The sequence below is a fragment of the Mastigoproctus giganteus genome, chromosome 7, assembly GCF_048544385.1.
Source record: "Mastigoproctus giganteus isolate SK-2022 chromosome 7, ASM4854438v1, whole genome shotgun sequence".
In the NCBI taxonomy this organism is placed as follows: Eukaryota; Metazoa; Arthropoda; class Arachnida; order Uropygi; family Thelyphonidae; genus Mastigoproctus; species Mastigoproctus giganteus.
Genome location: NC_143581.1, coordinates 138,088,479 through 138,114,799, shown reverse-complemented (window position 1 = coordinate 138,114,799; position 26,321 = coordinate 138,088,479). Strand labels below are relative to the sequence as shown.

Here is a 26,321-nt window from a genome sequence, read left to right as displayed (position 1 = left end):
GGTTATGATGAACATCATGGCGAGATCCAATCTTCCTTACATTTCGAGGATACAGTTCTAAAACAGTGTTCGCAAGCCGGCAGCTAGTTAGTACACCAGACCGAACCTATTGGTAACTCTTTAGGAGGCTTCCGGATCACCTAGTGTATAACCTTGCTACCTCTAATCTGCCAGATAGTGACTGGAGAGAGTCCGAATAGTGTGTATGCGGGGGTGCATTGTCGAGACCATGTTATGTCAAGGATCTGGGTATATTCTTAACATGTTTACGTCATATCCAAAAATTTCCTTACTTCATACAGCATATTACCCCACTTTTTCTTACCATTGAATACACCATGAATTGTCAAACTAACATAGTAAGCTTACCTGCAAAAAGATCTAAACTTCCCAAAACACTTCCTAGTTAATTTCACAAATATACATTGTCTCAATTCTAGTCTCAACGATATCCATTTCCACTTGCAGTCTGCCAAATCCCATATACTTTTTCTGACAGAATCTCAGTTATCAGTTGATTCATCTACTGCTCACCTCAGTTGCCTAAATTATTCACTGTATGATTCCTTTCGCCTCAAAGTAAGGGACATATGGTAGTTATGCATATGTTAATTCTGATATTCCCTGTCAGAGGCTTGGTAATTTGGAATCTCCTCTTCTCTATCTTCTCTGGCTTAAAATCTCTCCCTCTACTACATTGTGTCAAATTTATCTGTTGTCTCTACTGTTCTCCCAACTCCATTAATCACTTGGAGCTCTTTGACTTCCTCTCTTTGCAACTTGACTTTCTCCACTTAAACTTTCCTACCAGCGAGGTACTTTTCCTTGGTGATTTTAATGTTCACAACTCCAGCTGACTTCCGTTTTCTAGTCACACGACCCAGCTGGTCGAGATACTGAAGCTTTTGCAATTACTAATGACCTTGCACAGATTGTTCATTTACCTACATGAATACCAGACAATCCTAACCATACGCCAACACCCTTGATCTTTTTTCTCACAAACAATCCTTCTAAGTACATGGTCGACTAAGTGGTCCTTTAGGGCACCTTAGATCACAACTTGGTGATTGTCTCTTCTCCAACGGAGTCTTTACCTCGTGGCTATTCCCAACTTCTTATTGTTTGGCATTACAAAAATGCAAAATGGGATGACCTGTGAGATTTCTTTCTTCTTTTCCTTAGTTGGATTACTGTTTCAAAACTTCTTATGTCAAAGTTTGCTCAGATCGTGTCAATGAAATTATTCTTGTAGGAAAGGAATGCTTTATTCCACACTCCACTTTAAAATCTCGTCCTTTATCTAAACCTTGGTTTTCCAATAAATGTGCTACAGCTGTTCAAGAGAAGAATGTAGCATATTGTAATTGGCTTCTTTCCAATTCTTCAGTTTCATTTTCTGCTTACACCAAAGCTTGCAACAATTGTAAAGCAGTTAGTAATCAATCCAAACTAGATTTTGAACAGGCTAAGAGTACAAAACTTGCTTCTTGCCCTAATGGTAATTGAGCATTCTAGTTTCTTGCCAAAGCTATTGGCCACAACTTTTGCCATCTCTCCTCCCAACTCTGTCAAAACCAGTTAGCATCTCATTTTTCTTCAAACTCATGTATTAACGATCTTGGTAAAACACCTCCCACCATTCCCAACACTCTCTATTCAATTCCTCCTCTGGTCTTCTGTCAAAAGGAAGTCAGAAGGATTTTGACGAATCTTGATGCTAAGAAAGCTTCAGGTCCTGCTGGTATTTCTCCACTTTTTCTTGAAACCTGTGCTCCTGAACTTACTCCTGTTCTTTGCTACCTTTTTTCACTTTCTTATTCCAAAAGTGTTTTTTCTTCTGCTTGGAAATTTTCTCATATCCAGTCAGTTCCTAAAAAGGGCAACACATCCCTCCCATCCAATTATCATCCCATTGCAATTACTTCTACTCTTTCTAAAGTAATGGAGAAATCATCAATTAACCGCCAACTCTTGAACTACCTAGAAACCCTCTGTCTGATCGACAAATACCAGTATGGATTCCATCAGTGTCGATCCACTGGTGATATTCTGGCTTATGTTACCCATTTATGGACTAATTCAATGGAAAAGTTCGGTGAAACACAAGTAGTTGCTCTTGACATCTCAAAGGCTTTTGATAGTGTTTGGCTTAAAGGTCTTCTAAACAAGCTTCCATCTTATGATTTGCCAACTGTGTTTTGTAATTGGTTATCTAGTTTTCTCTCTGATCGCTGTCTGAGGGTGATGGTAGATGGCTCTCTGTCTTCTAACTTCTCCACTAATGCTGGTGTCCCCCAAGGTTCAGTTCTTTCCCCCACTCTTTTCCTCTTGTATATTAATGACCGTCTTCCATTGACTGGAAATCCTATCCACAGTTTTGCCGATGATAACACATTGCATTCCACTTTCCATTTTGAGAAACCTTGCCCTGCTCAATCAGCTTGAACTTCTTGAATATCTGCTTTCAATTCCTTAAATGCCGATCTCCAGATAATTCTCCAGTGGGGCAAAGGCAACTTAGTTGATTTTGATCCTTCTAAAACTCAGTCTTGTCTTATATCTCTCAAAAAAGGATTCTTCTTCTCCTATGCTTATCTTTGGTGACACTCCGATTTCTAGGAAAAATGATATATCTCTTTTGGGGATTACCCTGATTTCTAACCTCTCTTGGCACAAGCACATTACAAATATTGCTTCCTCTGCAGCTAAAAAACTTGGTTTTCTCTTTCGCTCTCAGCATTACTTTTCTTCCAAACAGCTGTTCACTCTGTACAAATCACCAATCTGCCCTACCATGGAATATTGTTCCGGCATCTGGGGTGGTATCCCCAAAACCTCTCTCAGGCTTCTAGATTCCATTCAGAAGAGGGCAGTTAGGTTAATTAATGACTCATCTCTAACAGAGACTCGCCACTCTCATTCTCATAGACGTACTGTTTCTGCTGATGCCTTTTTTACAGATACTTCAATGGGCACTGTTCTTCTGAATTGGCTTCTATAATTCCCACTCTCTCATTCAAAACAGTCCAAACACGTGCCGCGACCAGCCAACATCTATTTACTGTCCAACTTCAAACTCACAGAAACAACTTTTCATCTTCCTCGTTTATTCATTCAATTGTCATTTTCTGGAACAACCTTCCTTCATATATATTTCCTGAAAATTACAGTCTACAGAAGTTCAAGTCCAATGTCAACAAATATCTTCTTTCGTCTTCTCAACCTCCAACCCAAGCACGGTACTAAGTACTATAGGTTCTAATACCTCTTGTGTTTGGGGTTTCCATAAAAAATAAAATAAAATAACGATTCTCTAATAGAGGAGATATTCTTATATATTCTCAATAGGCACCACCATCCAGACACGTTTCGGAGCTTGTAGGCTCACTCATCAGTGGTTGCGAAGTTAATTCCACAATATGAGATATACCAAATGGTGAGGATAATGATAATATTTTGAAGACTAAGAGATTATTGTTGAGATTAACTATATAATATTGGTGTAAATACACCATAGTTTACCCATAATTTTAATTACATACGCAGTGTAACAGCATCATTTAGATTTTATCTCATATTGTGGCTAACTTCATAACGAGATACCAGGTATTGCACTACTTCAAATAAAGGACACTTCTCTTGTAAAGGAGACTACTGTTATTTAATCTCAGTGGGCACCACTACCCAGATGCGTTTTGGAGCTTGTTGACTTGCTCATCAGTGGGCAGGCAGATACCCTGGTAATTCAGACATGCCATCACGGTTGCGAAGTTAATTCCACAATATGAGAGATGCCAAATGGTGAAGATAATGATAATATTTCATTATTTCATATCTCAGAGGAGATTTATAGTCTCCTCTACTACAGAAGCATTATTTACTTGAAGTAGTGCAATACCTGGTATCTCGTTGTGATGGTAGTTACAATATGAGATAAAATCTAAACAATGCTGTTATATTATATAAGTAGTTAAACTTATGGGTAAACTATGGTGTATTTATACAAATACCATATAGTTAATCTTAACCTATAACGTATTATGCCTTGAGCATTTATTAATTTGTAGTAGAACAGTATTAAAAATTAATGACAGGTTGTGGATACTGAGAAATATGCATTAATATGTTGGCTCTCTCTCTCTCTCTCTCTCTCTCTCTCCGCCCGCCCGCCCACATAAGCCTCAGGCTTCCTTGCACCATATGGCTAATAATAAAATTTGGAATCAATAGTTAAACAGAGTAAGTGAAAGTAAAGACAGTAGTTGAAAAATTAATGGGAATGATTATGGGGTATGAGTGAAAAGGACATAGAATGTCAAATAATTATATGTATACACACTGATGTTAAGAGGTAACAGAAGTGTTAAGTGGTGGTTTGAATTGTAAAGTTTAGAAACAATTGTAGTTTAGAAACAATCTTGAATGTGCTTATTAAATGTTTTATATTTAACATTATGTTAATTTTGATGTATTATTAATTTGCATTATGACTATTTTTTGATAAACAATTGAGTTGATTGAATTAATGTTCACTATACTGCTACTTACACCCTAGAATCTGAAATCTCTGACACTTATAAGACGTAACCAGAGTGCAGAATTATAATACACCTTTTTAGCTTCAGCTGAGTGGAAGCCACCAACACGTAGAAAATATGGAAAAAATAAATAAAGAAAGAAAGAAAGAATTACACCTGCACGCACAGATACATGCCCAGCAGTTTTACTCAACCTTCTGCTCCTAGCACCTTTTTTTTTTTTTTTTTTTTGTCAAAAGAACCATGGCTTGAAATGGAATGTTTATTAGTGAACAGAGTGTATCTGTCAGCGATACCAGTGGTCCCCCACAAAACCATGCAAGAGTGTCACTATGAAGAAGCAAAAACTGCCAAGGCCAGATTTTGCTTCTTCATAGTGCTTCCTCTTAGTTACTAGAAAGCCCCCACCAGGAAGGCACATTCCAGCATCCATCCACGGCACAAGGAGCCGGGCCAGGTTAGTAGAGGGAAGCCTGTTGGGGGTGAATCCCTCCTGCCTAGGAAGGAGGGAGAGGCCCAGGAAAAGAAGTTGGGGAAGTGAGAAGAGGGAGAAAGTGTTGAGAAAAAGTGGGGACCACAAGGAGGGGTCCCTCAGGTGATTAGGAAATCAGAGGCCACTAGTGAGAGAACACTCAAAGACAGGTGAATGAGGACAGTAACAATATGTGATAGACAGGAGTGATTGCCAGAAGACAGAGGAAGGCACACCCTTTCCCAAAGAGGAGAGCGCAGGCACAAGGAGGGGCCTACATGGAGAAATCTCATGCCAGCACAATGGCATCAGCAAGAGATTCAACCCCAAAGGGTTAGCATGAAGTAGAAGTTTGCTGCCTGAGAGAACAGAACAGGGGTTTTTTTTTTTTTTTTTTTTTTGATTTGGTAGTTGTTGGCGCATCGGCTTCTGTGGCCATATTGCACCTCCCAAGGTTTTTGCAGTACTTTGATCCAAGCCCGAGGCGGGAATCGAACCCGCGACCTTTGGGTTGCCGGGCAGGTACTTTACCCACTCGGCTAGCCCGGTCGGCTAACAGAACAGGGTTCAGGCAAAGGTGATCTACTCTGGAACTGGTGGGACTGCAGGTGTGGGAGCAGAGCCCAAAAGATTTCTTCTATGTTTGAAAAGAGTGGTACAAAATAGTATGAAGGCACTGAATGTTTCCTTGTTGCCAGTTAGGAAATGAGGTGGATGAAAGGCTGGAAGATGGGTCTGGAGGAGGAGTTGCTGTCTGATATCAAGGTAAACTGTGCAATCTTGCAGGAGGTAGGTTCAATCTTCCCTCTCACCACACAGGCAGATGTCATCTTCAGCAAGGCCAAGCTGTTTAAGACTGACTTTAATGGAGCCGTGACTGGTCAACATAAAAGTGGTTTCCAGCTTCAGAGTAAACCAGGCCATGATATGTTTGTTTAAGTGGCTAATGTCAGGAATGAATTTTCTGGTAGCTTTGTCTTTGCAACCAGAGGACCAGCAGATCTGCCATGAATTCGTAAATTGACAACAAACTCTTCTTATCCAAAAAGTGAATGTCCTCTGCAAGAGGTGGATATACTGAGAAAGTTAGTTTGAATGCTCGACCTCACTGCATGTAGGAGGCCACAGAAGACAATGTAGAGATCTAGAGGGAGGTTGCCAGAGATCACCTGGACAGCTAGAGTGGATGTGGTTCTGCAAGCCCTGGTCATATGTAATAAGAAGAGCCACTGGATTTGGTTGACTGTTTGCAAATGTTATCCTGTCTACCTTGTGAAACCAGATGGGAGCACCATAACTTTTTATCGGGAGGAAAACAGCAGCAGCATACATGAGACTGAGGGATCTTCCTTTGAGACCCCAGTCATTGCAGGTGAACCTAGCAAGCATCTCTATGTATTTCTTTACTTTAGCTTTGATGTAGCCCAGGTGTTGGAAAAATGTCCATTTATGGTCCAATATGACTTCGAGATACTTTATTGGGACACAGGATTTGAGGGACATACCCTGAATGTGAATAACTGGAGGTCTATGTATGTCCAGAGTTCCCTTGATGAGGAGCATCTTCATTTTGGTGGTGGTGGAGATACACCAGCATAAGTAGTTCTGTCCAACGTGCAAGAGCAAACAGGATGTCATTTGCCTGCAAATCAAGAGTAGCCCAGATGTGAGCCTTGACGAGGATGGAGAGATTTTCCGTGTACACAAAAACATGGAGGTAAGCTGGAAGGTGTTGCAGAGCCATTCATTCAGTACCATATTCCATATAGCTGAGCCTAAGATGGAATCTTGACAGCAGCCTCTAGATGTGGACCTGGTTATGCACTATCAAGGGTCTTGATCGTGATTTTCCTGCCAGTGAAGTAATTCATTCGATTTCTGGTGGGCACTCCGCTTGTCTTACCCATCTGATAACACTATGCCACCAGACTGAATCGAACACTGCCTTGAAATCGACAAAAATTGCCAAAACATATTTGAATTCAGATTCTTCCCTAATCTTGCTAAGCTGTAATAGTGCATCTGTTGTACAGCACCCAGGTCTGAAGCCAAACCGGTCTGGAGAAGACAGTCCTTTATCCTGGTACCTGGTTGAAAGTCTGGAAAGAAGCCAATCATGAACCTTCTCCAGAGTTGGAAGAAGTGCTATAGGATGGTACGCAGCAGTTTGGTTTGAGGAGGTGGCCACTTTAGGGATGAGTCGGGGGTTTGTGTGCTTCCAGATGTCTGCAAAGCAGCCCTCACAAAGGCAGGAATTAAACAGATCCATAAGAAGTTATGGGGTAGTTGACCAGACCCACTGAACCACCTCACCCTCAATTAGGTCAAGGCCTGGGATCTTACCTAGCTTGATTTTGCCGATGGCTTCAACAACTTCCATGTTGGTGAAGTCTTCTTTCTGTCCAGTGGGTGCATGGAGATTTTGTCTTCAATTATCTGAAATTGAGCATCATTGTTAGGGTAGAGGTGGTCCTCAATGACCAATTTGTCAAGGATCCTAGACATGGTGTCAAGCCAGGTAGTGGTTTCAAGTGTCCCTTGCATGGTAATAGAGTCAATTCTATTAGAGTAATTAGTCAATAATAGAGTAATAGAGGTAGAGTCTGGAATGCTGAGTTTGTGCCTGACGACCTTATGTACGAGGCCCCAGGGATCTTTGTTGCCCTCTGTCCGGATGATGTTGTGGTTGCTAATAAAATTAAAATATCATTTTATTTTAAAAACTGACTATATACATTACATTACCCATTCATACAACAAACTGGAATGGCATACCAGAGTGCACCGGTCCATTCTAAGCTCTGAAGAGAAACAAAATTCTGCAACCAATCCATAACTTTCCCTTTCTCCTCATGGTCATAACTGCTTCATTTGAATCTATGTTTGTCTTATGATTTTAATTTATTATGGAACATTGTGTTCCCCCAAAGATACTGTTAGAGTTGGCTTGAATGGCGAGAGTCGCAGCACGCTAACTGAGAACTACTCATATGAGGTATATAAAGTTACAATTTTAACCACTACTAATGATAAATGTTTAACCCTTTTACCAGCCACATTCACTGCAAATTTCCACCAATGCAACTTAAATTTGAAAATAACAATTTCTATTAAAGTGATGTTAATATAATTTTTAATATTACTTAATTATTTGTTTGTCCTATATCATTAATTCTTCTGTTATAAAAGTTTCGCCATAAAAAGAAAAGGGCAGTTTTTGTTAGGCTTCATGAAGTCAATCTTATATATTATTATCAAGCATACTAAGTCAAGAATTTAAAATTAGCAAATTAGCAGCATCTGTAGCATCCATTAAAAGACCAGCATAATGGTCTTAAAAGAACAGTTTGCTTTAGACCAAACCTTTGGTCTAAAGCAAACAAATGGAAATGCTCACCAGTGACAGAGGCTTACATTTGCAGTAAGCATCCAGTCACCACAGTGCAAGGTTTTTCAATTTTTGTTTCTTTCAAGTTTCACTTGACAACAGTGAAGATTATGCCCAAATGTAAACATTAAAAAACATGCTATGAAATGCACATGTATAAAGTGCATCAGGAAGTAGAGGCGTATTTTAAAAAATTAATTAAAAATAAGTTTTCAATATAAACTTACAATTTTTCAACATAGAAACAGATTTCAATATAAAATTAAATTTTTTTTTAATTGAAAATATATAATCATAACAGTCTGTAAATAAAGGTGGCTTCAAAAGGTAGCAATTTTGAAGTATTTCATGCCTTTATTCCAAGCATAACAATGAGTGGAAAGAGACCACCATCATGTCTACTAACATTATACTTTTAAAGTATAATGTAATATAATACTTATATATTACGAAATAAAATTTCTCCATGTCTCATACATTTTCAACAAAAATGTCTATAAACAAAAAAAAAAAAAATATATATATATATATAAAAATAAAGTACATACCAAACTGCTTTTTTATTGCAATTGCATTGTACTTTTCATTAATGATATGACTAGCTAAAATTATTCTCTCTTGGGGCTTCAACACAGGCCATCTAAAATATATATAATTTGAAATAAGTAATATACAAAAATTTAACTCATCTTAAAAAATTGCCATTAATCAATCAACTGAAATATAAAAATATACAAATCAAAGGAATGATGCTCAAACAAAACTAAAACAGTTAAGCTAGCTGGCATTTTTGATCCTTTAAATAGGCCTCCGGGGTTGGGAAAGTTCTGACTCATAATAACTACAATGGAATGCACCAACCATATATGACTGAAACTTTATTAAAATAATAATAAAATAAGACAGGATAAAATTTTTGTTTTAAAAATAAACCACCACTACTACACACTGAGAACTGTAGAATTAAAAATGGAAAAAAAATAAATAAAAAAAATTGATAAAATTAAAATATACGAAATACTACAAATTAAAAGTGATAAAACAACTGTGGCTTTCAAAGGCAATCGCCTCCTTTATCAACAGTCAAACCTGACTGCCACGGCCAGTGGCATAGCCAGGGTTGGGTCAGCAAGTACATTGTAAGCCCTGATGCCGAAATCTTGTATTGTGGCAGTTTTTTTTTTTTTTTTTAGTAAAGTAATACTGCAATATACATTGTACAACTTACTTAAGTATTTATTCAATGTTTTTAAAAATATTCAAAAATAAGTTTTATATCTATAATTCATCGTTCATATAAAAAAATTTTATATCTATAATTCATCGTTCTTTACAATTAAATTACACACAGCATACATAGTCTTTAACGATCATTAACACGCTTGCGTCACTATTGTAATTCTCCTGGGTATCGTATTTCTTGAGGATTTCGGAAACTTTCCATGTTCTTTTGGAAAGATTATAATTTTCACAAGTGGTAGAGGTCTGTGCTGCTCATTTTATCTGAAACAAAAAAGGACTATGAATGAGATATTGTTATGTTATGTCGTTATTTGGTTTTTAGGAGCATTAGTAACTAAGGCCATATTGTTCTGGGGATATGCGGTGGTCATTCCCTGACCTTTCCGCATCCTCCGTATTTGGTGGTCACGGGCTCGAACCCCAGTATAACCAAGAAGCGTGTGCTATGCACTGCTGCTCCTGCCCACCTGGCTATGGAGGCACAGAATGAGATATTACTGTGCTAACCAGGTGCACATCTAAATTGCGGACCCTTTGATCCTCGCATATGTTGATGGCATTCTGAAAAATGACCAAGCAGAGTAAAGCATCTATTTCAGTCACTACGAAGTACATATACAATTTTGTTAAATTTATGGTTCTGAAGTTCATTTGCCATTTCCATAACAACATTCTACCCTTGTCTACTGCTTTGTTTGCTAACCTGAATAACACATTTTATAACAATTATATGTATCTGTTTTGTTTTTGTTTGTGGCGGGAAAATTTGTTGCAAAGATCCTTGAAGAATACTGTATATATTAAACAAATACTGTATATATTAAACCTATATACATGAGTGGGAAGCAAACAAAATTCAGCCAATCACAGAGGTTTTAGTTATGCCACTGGCTGTATGACACAAAGTATGTACAATGATCCTAAGACATCCAGCAACTGCAGCCGGCTGGCAATCGAACATTCTCAGTTGTGTTTTGTTTTTTAATGTCTTGTATAGTGTCACAATAATGAAAAGGATATGCTACCAAGGTACGTATATAATTTAATAATTACTTTAAGTAGTAGATTCAGAGCCGGTATAAGGTTTTTGAACTGGGGGCTTCCCAATATTATTCAGAGGTCCTGGACCATAATTTTACAACAAAAAAGATCATAATCAAAAATTAATTAGGAAAATAATTGAAATGTTTTTTGTGTCTATGTTCTTTTAATTAGAAAATATTAATTTATTATGAAAACAATAAAAAATACATAATGCAATTTTCTTTTTTCTCTATTTTTTATGTCGTTTAGTTACATAACAGTATAGTGAAAATGAAGTCAGATAAAAAGAAGAAACTGTTGGAAAATGAGGGAAAAAGAAAAATGCTCTTGATAAAGCTAGTCAACACTGTCACAATATAAATGACATATTCAATTTACCTACATCAAAATCTAATATCATAAATGAGAAAGATTCAAACACCTCAAAGGACAATGAGATGACTGAAGTAAAAAGGCATATCAAAAGTGAAATAAGAACACAGGAAGAAAATGATAAAGGGAAACAGAATGAATGTGAAACAAGGAAAAAGATGACAATGACAATAAAGATGACCAAAGATCTAAAAAAACTCCATACCAGGAGTGAAATAGAAATATCAGTAGAAAATTATCAAAAAAATGAATTCGAACCAGGAAAAAACAGTGATGGTATTAAAACAGCAAGAATTCATATTGATACTGACGAATACTCATTAGATTTTGCTGATAATACATTCAGAGAAGATTTGATGTGGCCGATTAATCCATATCTTTTCAAAGATAGTAATTTCACCCTGAATCTAATAAAGAACATTTTGGATTATGGACCCTGCCATCCAGGAATCAAAGATAGTATTTTAAATTTTATGATAACATTTCAAGAAGACTATTTTTACAATGATGACATTACAAAAAAATGTTATGCGATCTTGGCCAATTTATTTGCCAAGAACAAAAAAATGTTATTGCTTTTGTTGCTGGTTATATGCCAATAAAAATAATAAACACTACAATAAAACGCGGTCAAACATAAATAACGGTGGATTTACAAATTTTAAAAAAAATGACATATAAACTAAAATGAGGTTCATTTGCCATTTCCACAACAACATTCTACCCTTGTCTACTGCTGTTTCTATACAGCCAACAGGACCCTCACCTTGTTGTTGGCCTGAATAACATATTTTATAACCATTTTATATGTATCTGTTCTGATTTCGTTTGTGGTGGGAAATTTTCTTGCAAAGATCCTTGAAGAATGCTCTTCAAATGGCAAATACTGTATATATTAATGAGAAATCAGATTCACAAAAACGCATTTAAAAAATATGTGTATGGTCAAATTAAGGCTGAAAAACCAAAGTTCTGTCATAAATTTAGTACAACAGAAAAAGAAATCAAATTGCAACTAATTGGTGTACAGTATGTTTTCTTTTAAACTGTGCTTTTTTTTTTACACGTCAGTGTTTGCCATTAAGGGGACATTATGAGCATGGAGGAAAATCGACAAGTGAGGAAAATCAAGGACATTTCTTAGAACTAGTAAAATTTCTTGCTTACTATTATGATGTTGGGGAAAATATAAAATACCAGAAGAATGGACGATAGCAAAAATTATTTCAATATTTAAAAAAGGAAATAGAAATGATACAAAGAATTATAGAGGGATTAGCATACTAATTACAGTATATAAAATGTATAGCAAAATAAATAATAGAATTAAAATTATCTCTGATGAAATATTAATAGAAGAACAGGAAGGATTCAGAAAAGGAAGATTATGTACGGATAATATATTTATATTAAAACAAATAATAGAAAAACGAAAAGAGTTTAATTTAGAAACGCATTTAGCATTTATAGATTATGAAAAAGCATTTTATCAAGTAAACAAGTGAAAACTATGGGACATATTGAGTAATAAAGGATACCCAAAGCATCTTGCAAAAATAATACAGAGTTTATATCAAGGAACAGAAATAGTAATAGATACAGGTAATAAATTAACAGAAGAAAGTATAATAAATCAAGGAGTTAGACAGGGATGTAGCTTGTCACCAACACTGTTTAACATATATATTGAGGACATGATATGTAAATGGAAAGAAGAAATTAATACAGGTATATATTTAAATACAAAGAATAGGATTAATACACTGTTATTTGCAGATGATCAAGTAATTATTCAAGAAAGTGAAGATAATTTACAGAGCAGTATTTAAATTAAACCAAATAACAGAAGAATATAAAGTTAAAATATCAACGATGAAAACTAGAATTAAAATTATCTCTTTTAAATGGCTCAATGGCTTTTAAAGGGAAAAATACAGTGAGAATAAAAATAGTTATAGACAATAAAATATTAGAACAAGTAAAACATTTTAAATATCTAGGATGTGATATATAACATATGATGTCGAAGAAGATATGAACCAGAAAGTGGGGAAATTTCAAAATATATGTGGAACAACAGAAAAAAATCGAATTGCAACTAATTGACGTATGGTATGTTCTCTTTTAAACTGTGTGCTTTTTTTTTTTTACACGTCAATGTTTGCCATTAAGAGGAAAAAGAACTCTGGCTAAGAAAACAAGGAAAGAAACACAATTGAAATTGTACAAAGTAATGGCAATACCAACACTTCTTTATGGTTCTGAAACATGGATACCGAAACAAAAAGACATTAATAGAATACAAGCTGCAAAAATGAAATTTTTAAGATATGTTAAAGGATGTACAAAATTAGATAAAATACCAAACGTAAATATTAGAAAGGAATTAAAGATTTACTCAATTAATGGAAAAATTATAGAATATAGACAAAGATGGAAAGAACATGTAGAAAGAATGGAAGATAATTAGCTTATACATATAGAGCAAAAGGAAAAAGAGACAGAGGAAGACCAAAGAAAAGATGGGCAGACCTCTTCGAGATTGGAAAAGGCAGATTGCCTAATCCATGAAGGAAGATAAGATAAGCTATTACGATAAAGTTCTTGCAAATCATTTGCAACAGTGTAAATGCAAAGAAACATATCTAAGCCCCCAAATCCAAAACGATTTTATTTACTCATTAGGACAAGAAACTTTAAAGTCGATTATCGGTGAAGTTAAAACACAAAATATTACAGTCTAATTATAGACTCCATGGTAGATATAACTAGATTGGACCAATTTTCACTTTCGTTAAGATATATCGGTCCTACAGGTTCAGTTACGGAATGATTTATAAAATTTGACGTTCTTCCTAGTTCATATGCTGAGGATTTTTACAATTTGGTATCTGAAATCGTTAAATGATTTAGGCTTAGATTTAAAAGACTGTAGAGGCCAAGGATATGATGGAGCAAAAATAATGACAGGCAACAGAATCAGTCTTAAAAAAAAGATAAAAAACATACAGCCAATGGCTGTGTATATTCATTGTAGTGTGCATAACAAAAATTTAATTGTTACTGAATCCGCACAAAGTTGCATTGAAGCCAAAAAATATTTTGGCACAGTCAAGGCCATTTATACTTTTATAAACATCAGCTTACCTCATTTGAAAATACTGAAGGAGGAGCAAGAGCTTTGCAATAGAATGTCTTGCTATTTAACACTGAAAAGACTTTCAGAAATGTGGTCTAGCAGAATATCTAGCTTGATAGCAGTAAAAGAAAACTTACAGGCAATTTACAACACACTTACACATTGTGTAAGTGGAGAAATGGACTTACAAGTAAAAGCAATGGCTTTGGGTGTGGAATACCATCACACATGGACACATTTGAATTTTACATATTATTATCAATGTCGATATCAGTTTTAAACATAACCAATGCATATCAAAATTTTTATGGTCTCCATCAATAAATTTAAACATTTCTGATATCTTCCTGCCGAAAATCAATGAGTGATCTTAGATTGGATGAAAAATTCTCCTGCATTTCGGCAATTTAGAGTAAGAACAAAAAAAAAAAAAATTTGTTTTGATGATAAAACTAAAGACAAGTCAATAAGGGATCCCACTGAAAAATTTAAAACTGAAGTTGATAGCTTAAATAAATTCAATGGATGGAAGTGGGAATGGGTTTTTTTTTTTTTTTTAATGTTTTTTTTGGCTAATGATAATGCCATTCTGGACACATTAATACAAAATTTTACTGACAGGTCTGAAGATTTCAGATTATCGACAAGAATGTTTGAGATTTTAAATCCCAAAATTTTTTTTGATAAAAGACGTTTTTGATAATGAAATAATTGTCTTTCAGTGCTTACTGATTTTTACAGAAATGACATCATAAATGCCAACGATGTTCTCATCGAATTTACTGCATTTGACGGCTATAAGACACTTTTTTCCTGAAAAAATACTTGAAAAATCACCCTACATCCTATATGTGGAAGTGAGCCCTCCCTCATTGGTGCCAGGGCAAACGGGCACATTTTATTTCACCGTTTGGTCAGAATATTTTCGTTTCTGAAGGATAACAGGACACTCTAAGGTACTTGTGGACTTATAGAGTTGTTTGGAGTCAGTTCCAAGAAGTTTCGAAAGTCAGGGAATACAGGAAAAACCTTAGAAGACAATGGAAGCTTCAAGATTCTTCTCCAGGTTTCTCAATAGTTCGCCGATCCTTTAAAAGGTGGCAAAACCGGCGGGCCAGTTAGTTCTCTTCCGGCGAGCTTTCATGATGTTGAGTGTGTCTCCGTGTATGGTAGTGTACTTTAATTGTGTGTGAAGTGACTATAATCACAACAATGAATTGTAATCATTGTGGGTAATTGAAATAAAATAAAGAACAGTGTTGATTGCATACCAGTTGTTTTTAATCAAAGCCACGTTTCGTAACAATATTGTTTAATCTTGGCACCCCAGGGGCTCACATCTGGTGAATATGGGCTTGGCACACCCAGGGTCCTGAGCTGAATATCATCATTCTTCTCTTTCTTGATGGTTCTCTTCTACTTCTGACACACTCACTCTCTCTCTCTCTCTCTCTCTCTCTCTCTCTCTCTCTCTCTCTCTCTCTCTCTCTCTCTGTGTCTCTCTCTCTCTCTCTCAGGGTAATTCAGAAATTTTTTTTTGGCTGGTGCAGCATAAGCCTCAGGCTTCCTTGCACCATATGGCTAATGATAATAACAATAATTTGACATTATTTTAAAGTATTTTACCCTCAGAAAATGGCTGCAGGAGAAAAGAGGCTGAGTTACACTATCAGATATAAACTAAACATAATAGATCACACTAATCAAAACATCGTAACATAGCTGCAGAAAGGTTTTTTGGGCCACCGCCTACAGAAAAAAAAATGATACGCGTCTGGAAGAAGCAAGAAAAAGAACTTCAAGCTGCTAAAAAAAAGTAAACATAACCTTTGTAGTCCCTACCCACTTTGGCCAGAATTTGAAGATGTAAAAAAAGTGGGCAGTAGGTGAAAGGAATTTAAGAAGAAGTGTTTCTACCAAAATGATTAAGCATAAGGCCAGGATATTAGCAGAAAGGCAAGGAATTGTGAAATTTTCTGGAACAGAAGGTTGGTATTACCGATTCATGCAAAGGCATGGTTTATCAATGCGTACAAAAATTACCAGCACATTATAAAGAAAAAATACTGGAATTCCATAAATTTGCAATAAAGGCACGAAAATGAACTTCTTTTAACTCCCTGTCAGAGGCGGATTTAACGGCGGGCGCACCGGGCGCGCGCCCTGGGCCCCGACTTATGAAGGGCCCCTCAAAACCCCAACTTTACACTTTTTTCTAATGACACCAAGTTTGGTTTCATATGTGCAATTTTAATTAGGTACAACTTTACAATCGGCGGTAAAACCTGATAGTATGTTTATATTCGCTTATTTTCATTATATCATTACTACGTTTCATACTATACACATACTACGCTGCATAGGCGCTGCGCTACCGCTCATCAGAGGAATAGAATCGTATTTGCTCCTTTGTACTTACAAAGGTTCTCCTGCAGTGCAGACTTATGATATACGCTTATATCGTATATTGTTGAAATTATATTAATATAAAATTAATTCCTGTTGTTACGTCAGCGCCTGGATTTTCGTAGTTTATGAATAATTTTTGAATTTTAATTCATCATTAATTTATTGCACTATAACGAAAAATCTCTTCTCTAGTATTCGAATCATCAGACTATTAAATTTTATATTTTTCTTTTCATTGATAGGCAGTGGTAGCTAGAAAAATGAAACGACATCTATCAGGGGCTGAAAAAAAGACGCGAATATAATATAATACATATATTATATTCAAATTTTATTGGAAATAAAATATGAATACTACATAATATTTTTTATTTATTTAAAAAAATGGTTAACATGTATTTTTATTTTCCCTATCTCTCTCTTTTTTTAAGGGGCCCAATATTTTCTTCTGCGCCCGGGGCCTCAACCAACCTTAATCCGCTTCTGCTCCCTGTTAGAGTTTCATAAGCTTCTGGTCTCCACTTCCCTACAGAATTCCTCATGTTAATAATTTCTTGATGTGTTTCTCATTGAATATTTTTATTTGCATTCTGAATCCACTTTTAATGTTATTTTTTTCTTGTAAAATTTTTTGAATGTGTTTTACCGCAATTATACTTTGCTGCGTCTTCTAGAACTTTCACTTGTGTTTCTAAATTTAAAATTTCATTTTGCTTTTTCTGGAATCACATCTATATTCAAAGATGGATAAATCAGAAATAAATGAATGAAATACCTATGTAGTAGTAGCAATATTTATAGCTACTTCAGAAACTGCAGATTTATAGAATTCTGTGAAAAACACTGGCCACCAAACAACAGGATTAATCATCTCAGTCAGGTAAGACAATAGTCATCTTAGAGAATTACAGATTCCTAGATATCAATGGAATACAATGGCCACCAAACAATAGGTTTAACAGTCGTGGTCGAGTCAGAGAGTGGTCACCTTAGAGAACGGAAATTTAATACAAAGGACACTTATTTAGTTAGGATGCCATCTGAATTTAATTGACTCAATCCATTTAAGGCCTTAAATACTTCAATCAGTTCTCCTCATAGGTTCCAATTTTTCCATATACTGCAATCTGCAGAACTGAAATTTTTTTTGGTAAAAATGATCATTTGTTCCTCTCACTAATCTGGCTGCTCTACTCTGAACCCATTCCAACATCTGTTCTAATATGAGGCTTCAAAAACTTTATGCAATACTCAAGATGTGGCCTAACCAATGCCTTATAAACAGAATAATCATCTTTGCTGCTGAGAAAATTCCTGTATATCAGTGACAAAGCTTCATGAGCTATCCTAACAATCTATTACTAGTTTACTCAAAGAACTTTGTGCCTAACTCTACAATTAGCTCCACATCAAGATGATCCTGCGTTACTTCTTTAATTGCTGAATCCATTATTTTTTTTGGAACAGAAGTCAAGCTTACAGGTCTATAATTCTCCCTTCACTTCTCCCTTTAATCCCCCTTTATGAACAGGAAAGACATTTACATCTCTAATCCACAGGTACTGTCCCTGATTCAAGGATACTCTCATAATTATGGCTAAATGTTTAGTTACCTCTTTTGCTGATTCTTTTAATAATACAACTGAATAGATTCCATTAGCTTCCCCAGATATCTTAATTACTTTCAGCATCAACAATTTCTCTTCCACTTTCCTCTTCAGTTATCACAAAATCATTTAGCTCCATATTAGAATTTGATATACTTCCACCATCCTCATCCCAAAAGAATCTTTCACAGGTGAACGTACATACAAATATTAATCGACTCTTTAGCAACTAGAACAGATCATCGAAATGGATATGCCATTCATATGGCATAACTATTTTGGTCAACCAATGTGGTTCATTAATTTCCTTTTAACAAAGAAATTGTTGCTATTTTTCTTTGAATTCCTAGCCAAAAACTTCTCATAATCTGCCATAAGACTGCCTAACTCCCTTTGTGACCTGACTGCTGACTGGTTTGTACTGTATGTCTCTGTGTTCCCTGACAATTTGTAATCATCCATGCATTTTTCTTCTCTGTAACTAGTCTCATCAAATACACATCATCCATTTTGGTCTAAACCTTGAATATTATCTCTCTTAATTGGTATGAAAAGCTTAGTAGCTTCCACAGTTACTTTCCTGAATTCTCTACAAATTCTTAATGCATGAAGAATCACCTGATCACATCAACAATATAGCTTTCCCCTTGTTGTTTCTCTAACAGAAAGCAGTATCTGATAAATCCATAAAGGTTCTGCTACTGTGGAAGTGACCAGACCACAAGTTCCAGTTAATATCTGGAAAGTAAAAGTCCCCAATTATAAGGCATTCCGATTTATTGCCCCACTCCATTTGTCTATATAATTCTTTATTAAAGTCATTGCAGTCATTTTGCCTATAACGTGCCCTACCCTCATTTTTTCCCCAGTGCTTATACCACACGAAACTGACTCGACGTTACAGCTTGCCGATGTCAACCAGGTTTGCTACATTACAATCTATGTGTGACTAAGTTATCCAATTGCATAACATCCCCTTCTTTCCTATCTGTATATGTTGTAATCATCATATTCAAATTCCACATCCCCTATGTCTAGGGGATGTGGAATTTAGGAACTAGGCACCAGCGAGGTGATCTGATGGAGGTGTATAAAGCCTTGAATGGTTTAAGCATGCTCAATGCTGATGGGATTCTTCCTCTAGCTCAGAAAAATCACCTGAGAGGGCATAAATTCAAATTGAGGAAAGACAGATGTAGGATAGACGTGCGGAAATTTGCCTTTAGCCAGTGGGTGGTTGGTTGGTGGAACAGACTTCCATCCCTTGTCGTGGAGGTTGATAGCCTAAATAAGTTTAAGGCTCAGCTGGACAGGTATTTTGAATGAACAGAGGGGTGAAGTGGAAGTGGGTTTTTTTTTTTTTTTTTGGCTGATGCTGCATAAGCTTGCTTTCTTGCATCAAATGCCTCTACTAATGCTAATGCTAATGTCGGAGTGACAACATGTTTCTGATATCCCTACAATGTCCACATTTGATGACCTAACCAATGCTTCAAATTCCTGAAATTTATTTACAATATCCTAGCATTAGGGTACAAGCAAGCATATGTCCACCTGTTTTTTCTCTTAATAACATTTAACTTAATTAATAAATAAATAAAACCTATATAATTACTTGTCCTGTGAGGGCTGCCAGTAGGCATTGTAACACCTTTACCTGGCTGTTGCTGGGTGTATGTCCCAGTAGAAGCAATACAACAATCAATTTCACCTCTGCCTACAGCTGTACTAAAACTATTAGTCTTTATATTTCTCCAAGTTAGGTCAGATTCCCAATCAACCTACTATTGCCTTGATAGCATCATTACTTATTCTTGCTCCATTTATTTAAGTATATATATATATTTTTTATGAAAACCCCAAACACGAGAGGTATTAGAACCTATAGTACTTAGTACTGTGCTTGGGTTGGAGGTTGAGAAGATGAAAGAAGATATTTGTTGACATTAGACTTGAACTTCTGTAGACTGTAATTTTCAGGAAATACATATGAAGGAAGGTGGTTCCAGAAAACGGCAATTGAATGAAAATAAGAGAGGAAGATAAAAAGTTTGTTCTGTGAGTTTGAAATTGGAGTGTAAATGGATGTTGGCTGGTGGCAGCACGTGTTCAGACTGTTTTGACAGAGAGAGCGTATATTATAGAAGCCAATTCAGAATGCCTGTGGAAGTATCCGTAGAAAAGGCATGCAGCAGAAACAGTACGTCTATGAGACAACAAGTGGAGAGACTCTCTTAGAGAGGAGTCATTAATTAACCTAACTGCCCTCTTCTGAATGAAATCTAGAAGCCTGAGAGAGAGGTTTAGAGGGCACCACCCCAGATGTGGGAACAATATTCCATGGTAAGGGCGGATTTGCTATTTGTGCAGAGTAAACAGCTGTTTGGAAGAAAAGTAACACAGAGAACGAAAGAGAAAAACCAAGTTTTTTAGATGCAGAGGAAGCAATATTTGCAATGTGCTTGTTCTAAGAGAGATTAGAAGTCAGGGTAATCCCCAAAAGAGATATATCATTTTGCCTAGAAATCAGTGTCACCAAAGATAAGCATAGGAGATGAAGAATCTTTTTTGAGAGATATAAGACAAGACTGAGTTTTAGAAGGATTGAAATCAACTAAGTTGTCTTTGCCCAACTGGAGAATTACCTAGAGATTGGCATTTAAAGAATTGGTAGCATAGATATTCAAGAAGTTGAAGCTGATTGAGCAGGGAAAGGTTTTTCTTAATGGAAAGTGGAATACAATGTGCTATCATCGGCAAAACTATGGATAGGATTTCCAGTCAATGGAAGAAGGTCATTAATATACAAGAGGAAAAGAGTGGGAGAAAGAACTGAACCTTGGGGGACACCAGCATTAGTGGAGAAGTTAGAAGACAGAGAGCCATCTACCATCACCCTCAGTGAGCAATCAGAGAGAAAACTAGATAACCAATTACAATAAACAGTTGGTAAACCATAAGATAGAAGCTTGTTTAGAAGACCTTTATGCTAAACACAATCGAAAGCCTTTGAGATGTCAAGAGCAACTGCTTGTGTTTCATCAAACTTTTCCATTGAATTAGTCCTAAATGAGTCATATAAGCCAGAATAGCGCCAGTGGATCGACACTAACGGAATCATACTGGCAATCGCTGATCAGATGGAAGGTTTCTAGGTAGTTCAAGAGTTGACAGTTGACTGATTTCTCCATTACTTTAGAAAGAGTAGAAGTAATTGCAATGGGATGGGAGGGACTTGTCACCCTTTTTAGGAACTGGCTGGATATGAGCAAATTTCCAAGCAGAAGTAAAAACACCTTTGGAATAAGAAAGTGAAAAAAGGCGGCAAACAACAGGAGTAAGTTCAGGAGCACAGGTTTTGAGAACAAGTGGAGAAATACCATCAGGACCAGGAGCTTTCTTTGCATCCAGATTCGTCAAAATCCTTTTGACATAAGACCACAGGAGGCATTCCATGGAGCGTGTTATTCTTGGGTGAAGTGACAACAGAACCATCTGGTTTTGACAGAGGTGGGAGCAGAGACTCTTAGTCTGTTCAAAATCTAGTATGCACTGATTAATAATTGCATTACAATTGTTGCGGGCTTTTGTGTAGGCAGAAAATGAAACTGAAGAATTGGAAACAAGCCAATTATGATAGCAATGTTCTTCTCTTGAACAGCCTTAGCACATTTATTGGAAAACCAAGGTTTCGATAAAAGACGAGATTTTAAAGTGGAGTGTGGAATAAAGCATTCCACCATTCCTACAAGAATAATTTCACTGACATGATCTGAGCAAACGTTGACATCAGAAGTTTTGAAACAGTAATCCGACCAAGGAAAAGAAGAAAACAAATCTCACAGGTCATCCCATTTTGCATACTTGTAATGCCAAACAATACAAGGTTGGGAATAGCCATGAGATAATCGCTCCATTGGAGAAAAAGACAATCATCAACTTGTGATCTGAGGTGCCTAACTGACCACTCACTCCGACCGTGTACTTAGAAGGGTTCGGTTCTTTGTGAGAAAAAGATCAAGCGTGTTGGCTGCATAGTTAGGATCGTCTGGTATCTTTGTAGGTAAATGAACAATCTGTGCAAGGTAATTGCAAAAGCTTCAACATCTCAACCAGCTGGGTCTGTGTGACTAGAAAATGGAAGCCAGCTGGAGTTGTGTACATTAAAATCACCAAGGAAAATTACCTCACTGTTAGGGAAGCTGGACTGGAGAAAGTCAAGTTGGAAAGAGGAAGTCAAAGAGCTCCATGTGATTAGTGGAATTGGGAGAATGGTAGAGACAACAGATGAATTTGACACAATGAGGTAGAGAGATTTTAAGCCAGAAAAGATCGAAAAGATGAGATTCCAAATTACCAAGTCTCTGACAAGGAATATCAGAACGGACATATGCACAAGTACCACCTTTGAGACGAAAGAAATCATGCAGCGAATAATTTGGGCAAGTGAGATGAGCAGTAGTTGAATCAACTGATAACTGAGATTCTGTCCTGTCAGAAAAAGTACATGGGGTTTGGCAGACTGCAAGTGGAAATGAACGTTGTTGAGATTAGAAATGAGACCACATACATTTATGAAATGAAGTAGGAAGTGTTTGGGAGGTTTAGATCTTTTCGTGGATAAGCTTACTCTATTAGTTTGACAAATCATGGTGTATTCAATAGTAAGAAAAAGTGTGGTGGGGGGGGACATAATGTGGCCTCTACAATGCCTCCCCATCCGCACTACTCAGACTCCCTCCAGTCACTGTCTGGCAGAGTAGAGGTAGTAAGATTATACACTAGCTGATCCGGAAGCCTCCTAAAGAGTTACCAATAGGTTTGGTCCGGTGTACTAAGTAGCAGCCGGCCTGCGAACACCGTTTTAAAGCTGTACCCTCGAAATGTAAGGAAGATTTGATCTCGCCATGATGTTCATCATAACCTCAAACGTCATACTGCATGATGGAAGAGGTGGGGAAGGGTTGACCGGAACTTAGCTCTGGAGACTAAACATGGGTCCCACCACTTCAAGCCTCCGATAAGCAAAGTGGTGGTATTGCACCGGTTGATGAGAGTCATCTGCCACCTAGTATTGCCTGTAACACAGAGGGGGAAGGCGTCTCCATAGCCAGGTGGGAAGGAGCAGCAATGCGTAGCACACACTTCTTGATTAGACCGGGGTTCGAGCCCGTCACCACCATATACGGAGGATGCGGAAAGGTCAGGGAATGACCACCGCATATCCCAGAGCAATATGGCCTTAGTTGCTAATGCTCCTAAAAACCAAACTAACACTAACTAACAGAGGGGGGCGGCATTCCTCCGTGTGGTGTTGGCGCCACACCTCGACCCCTGCTTATGTTGGTTCACACCCTGGGTAGTCACCCACAGTGTGCTTGTGCATGGAGGTTATACCCAGGATTACTAACGGTCCCACCATCGTGAAGGTGCAAGCAGAGGATTTGGCTGTCACAGACCGTCCGGACTTAACCGAAATTGGGTTCACTTGACTTGAATGTCACCGGAATATCAGTTAAATCAGAATTTTAGACTCCCATGTAGCAAGTACAGCTTGTCTGGCATATCTGAGAGAATGTCTGTGACAACCTCAAGGACATATACCATTCCTGTAAAAAAAAAAATAATAATAAAAAAAAGTTTTTATTAACAAGCACAGACCATGTTGAGGAAAAATTCTACCCAAGAGCCTTACAGAATCTCTCCAGGACCGAACTGATTGACAACACTGTGCTCCCTCCTATCCTGTCTGGGCAGGATTGCAGACAATTTCAAAATTAATCCTAACTTCAAAACCTACAGCTGTACTAAAATTAAAACTAATCCATTTTAATTCATTGCTTCCATCCCTACCACTAATCCCTACATACTACAGATCTCTCAGCTATTTACTGTTTTTGGAGTCCTGCACTATGAATGGGCATGCTGTTTTTGGGCCCTTGGGAATACACTTGCATATTTGGAAAAGTGGATCCACTCTTCATGATTTTTTTTAAAGGGCTGATGGGAGAAAAGTATAAGAAATACTTTTCTTATACTTTTCTCCCATCCAATTTTATTAATAATAATAAAATTAATAATGTACTCATTAACAATAAAAATTTAGTTTTTTTTAGATTTGCATCCTACAAATCTCACTGCAATTTATTAAGTATATATATTCAGTAGACCTTTGTATCTTGAAAAGAGTGCGCAACATTTAAATACAGTATTGGATGCTCTAGGATCTTCTATTCATTTATCCAATTAATTTTTTTTTTCATTCATACAATAAGGGAAAAATCCCAATGTTTTATTTTTTATTTCTTCAAATATTTTAATTAATGTATGAAGAAATAAAAAACAAATTATATTAATATAACTTGTTTTATGAAATAATAACAAAAATATAACGTATAGTAGTAAATATTAGTACAATGGGAGACTAAAGAACACAAACAATTAAAAGTACAAAAAAAATTAAAATTAACTTTTTTTTTTTTGATACAAATTGAGAAGAATGATTTTAGAGTTTTTCATTTGTAAACCTGGTACACATTTGGTGATTCTCCATTTATTGTCGGTGACTCTATTGTCAGGGAGATGGGGAATATGGTATACAAAAATGAGAGGTGGAACAGAACCAGGGTATGTCTGCCAGGGACAAAATTTGATGACGTTGTAGAGCAGATATCATCTTTTAAGGGCACAAAAGATGATATTGTTGTACACGTTGGCATTAATGACCTTAAGAGTAAGAGATTAGAAAAAAAGTTGTGAGTTAGGATTAAATTTAAAAGTGTCTGCAATTCTGCCCAGACACGATACGAGGGAGTATATGATGAGAGCCTTGTCAATCAATTCGGCCCTGGAGAGATTGTGCTAGGCTCACGGGGTAGAATTTTTTTCAGCATGGTCTGTGCTTGCTAACATCAGAAACTGCTTCTACAGGGATGAGATACACTTAAATAGAAAGAGTGCAAGAATATTTGCTGATGCTATCGAGGCAGTGTTAGGTGGATTGGAAAACTGCTAGTTTTGGCGGATTCACAGACTAAAAGATTAACGGTAGCCTGCGGTTACCGTTAATCTTTTAGTCTGTGGGATTTGCACTGCTTCTATTGTAATGAGCAGCAGCCCAGAGAGCAAGTTGTTGGGGATTTCAAGAGCTGGTGGGAGTCATCATGGAACAAGTAAACACATGGGCTGTGTTAGTGTAACTAAGAGTAAGAAAAAGTGCATGTATACACTAATGCTAGAAGTATAGTAAATAAAATTGATGAATTTGAATTGCTGATCAAGACATGAAAGGCAGTTATTGTTGGGATATCAGAGACAAGGGGTGTCACACAGATATAAGCAGTGCAGAATTGGAATTTGGGAAGTACAATGTGTACAGAAAGAACAGACAGGGTAGGAAGGGAGGAGGACGGGCTATGCTTTAGATAAGAAACACAAAATCAAAGGAAGTGCATCCAGTTGATACGGGTGGAGAGTGCAATGTTGAGTCTGTTTGGTGTGACATAAACACTGGGAAAAGGAAAATGAGAGGAGGAGTATGTTATAGATGATGCTGAGGAGTACAATGAACAGTTGTGCACAGAAATAGAATGGGTCAGTAAATCATAATGTCTTGTAATGGGGGATTTTAACTTTCCAGACACTGACTGGAACTTGTGGGTTGTCACTTGCATGCTTGCAAGACTTTTGTGGATTTACTGGAGGATTGTTTTCTACAGCAACATGTTTGAGGGGCAACCAGAGGGAGCAATACCCTTGATCTGATTATCAGCAGTGATAATGCATTCATTAGGAATTTGCAGATAAAGGAACCACTAGGTGACAGTGATCACAATGTACTGATTTGGGATTTACTTAAAGATGTACCTATGGTCAAGGGTAAAGGGAAGGGTTTTTTTTTCTCATAAAGGTGACTACAGAGGTCTCAGACAGTTTTTAAATTCTATAGAGTGGGATCAACTGATGACGTTACCAACAGTGAATTCTAAATGGGAAGCCTTCAGGGACTTAATCTTGGAGGCTACTAGGCTTTTCATACCAACGAAGAAATACGGTTCAAGGTTCAGGCCTAAATGGATGCCGGATGAATTAATAAGGCTCGTGGCAG

General features: G+C 36.8%; 1 protein-coding gene across 2 annotated transcripts in view; it reads right to left on the bottom strand.

Moving 5' to 3' along the window:
* Positions 1-26,321, bottom strand: part of LOC150083221 (uncharacterized) — a 354,281-nt gene that overhangs the window by 312,910 nt on the left and 15,050 nt on the right. For both annotated transcript variants that reach the window (XM_090377110.1, XM_090377111.1), the window contains exon 2: positions 8,950-9,041. In XM_090377110.1, the coding sequence (XP_090233236.1) occupies positions 8,950-9,041 (92 nt within the window). The remainder of the gene's footprint in view (positions 1-8,949; positions 9,042-26,321) is intronic.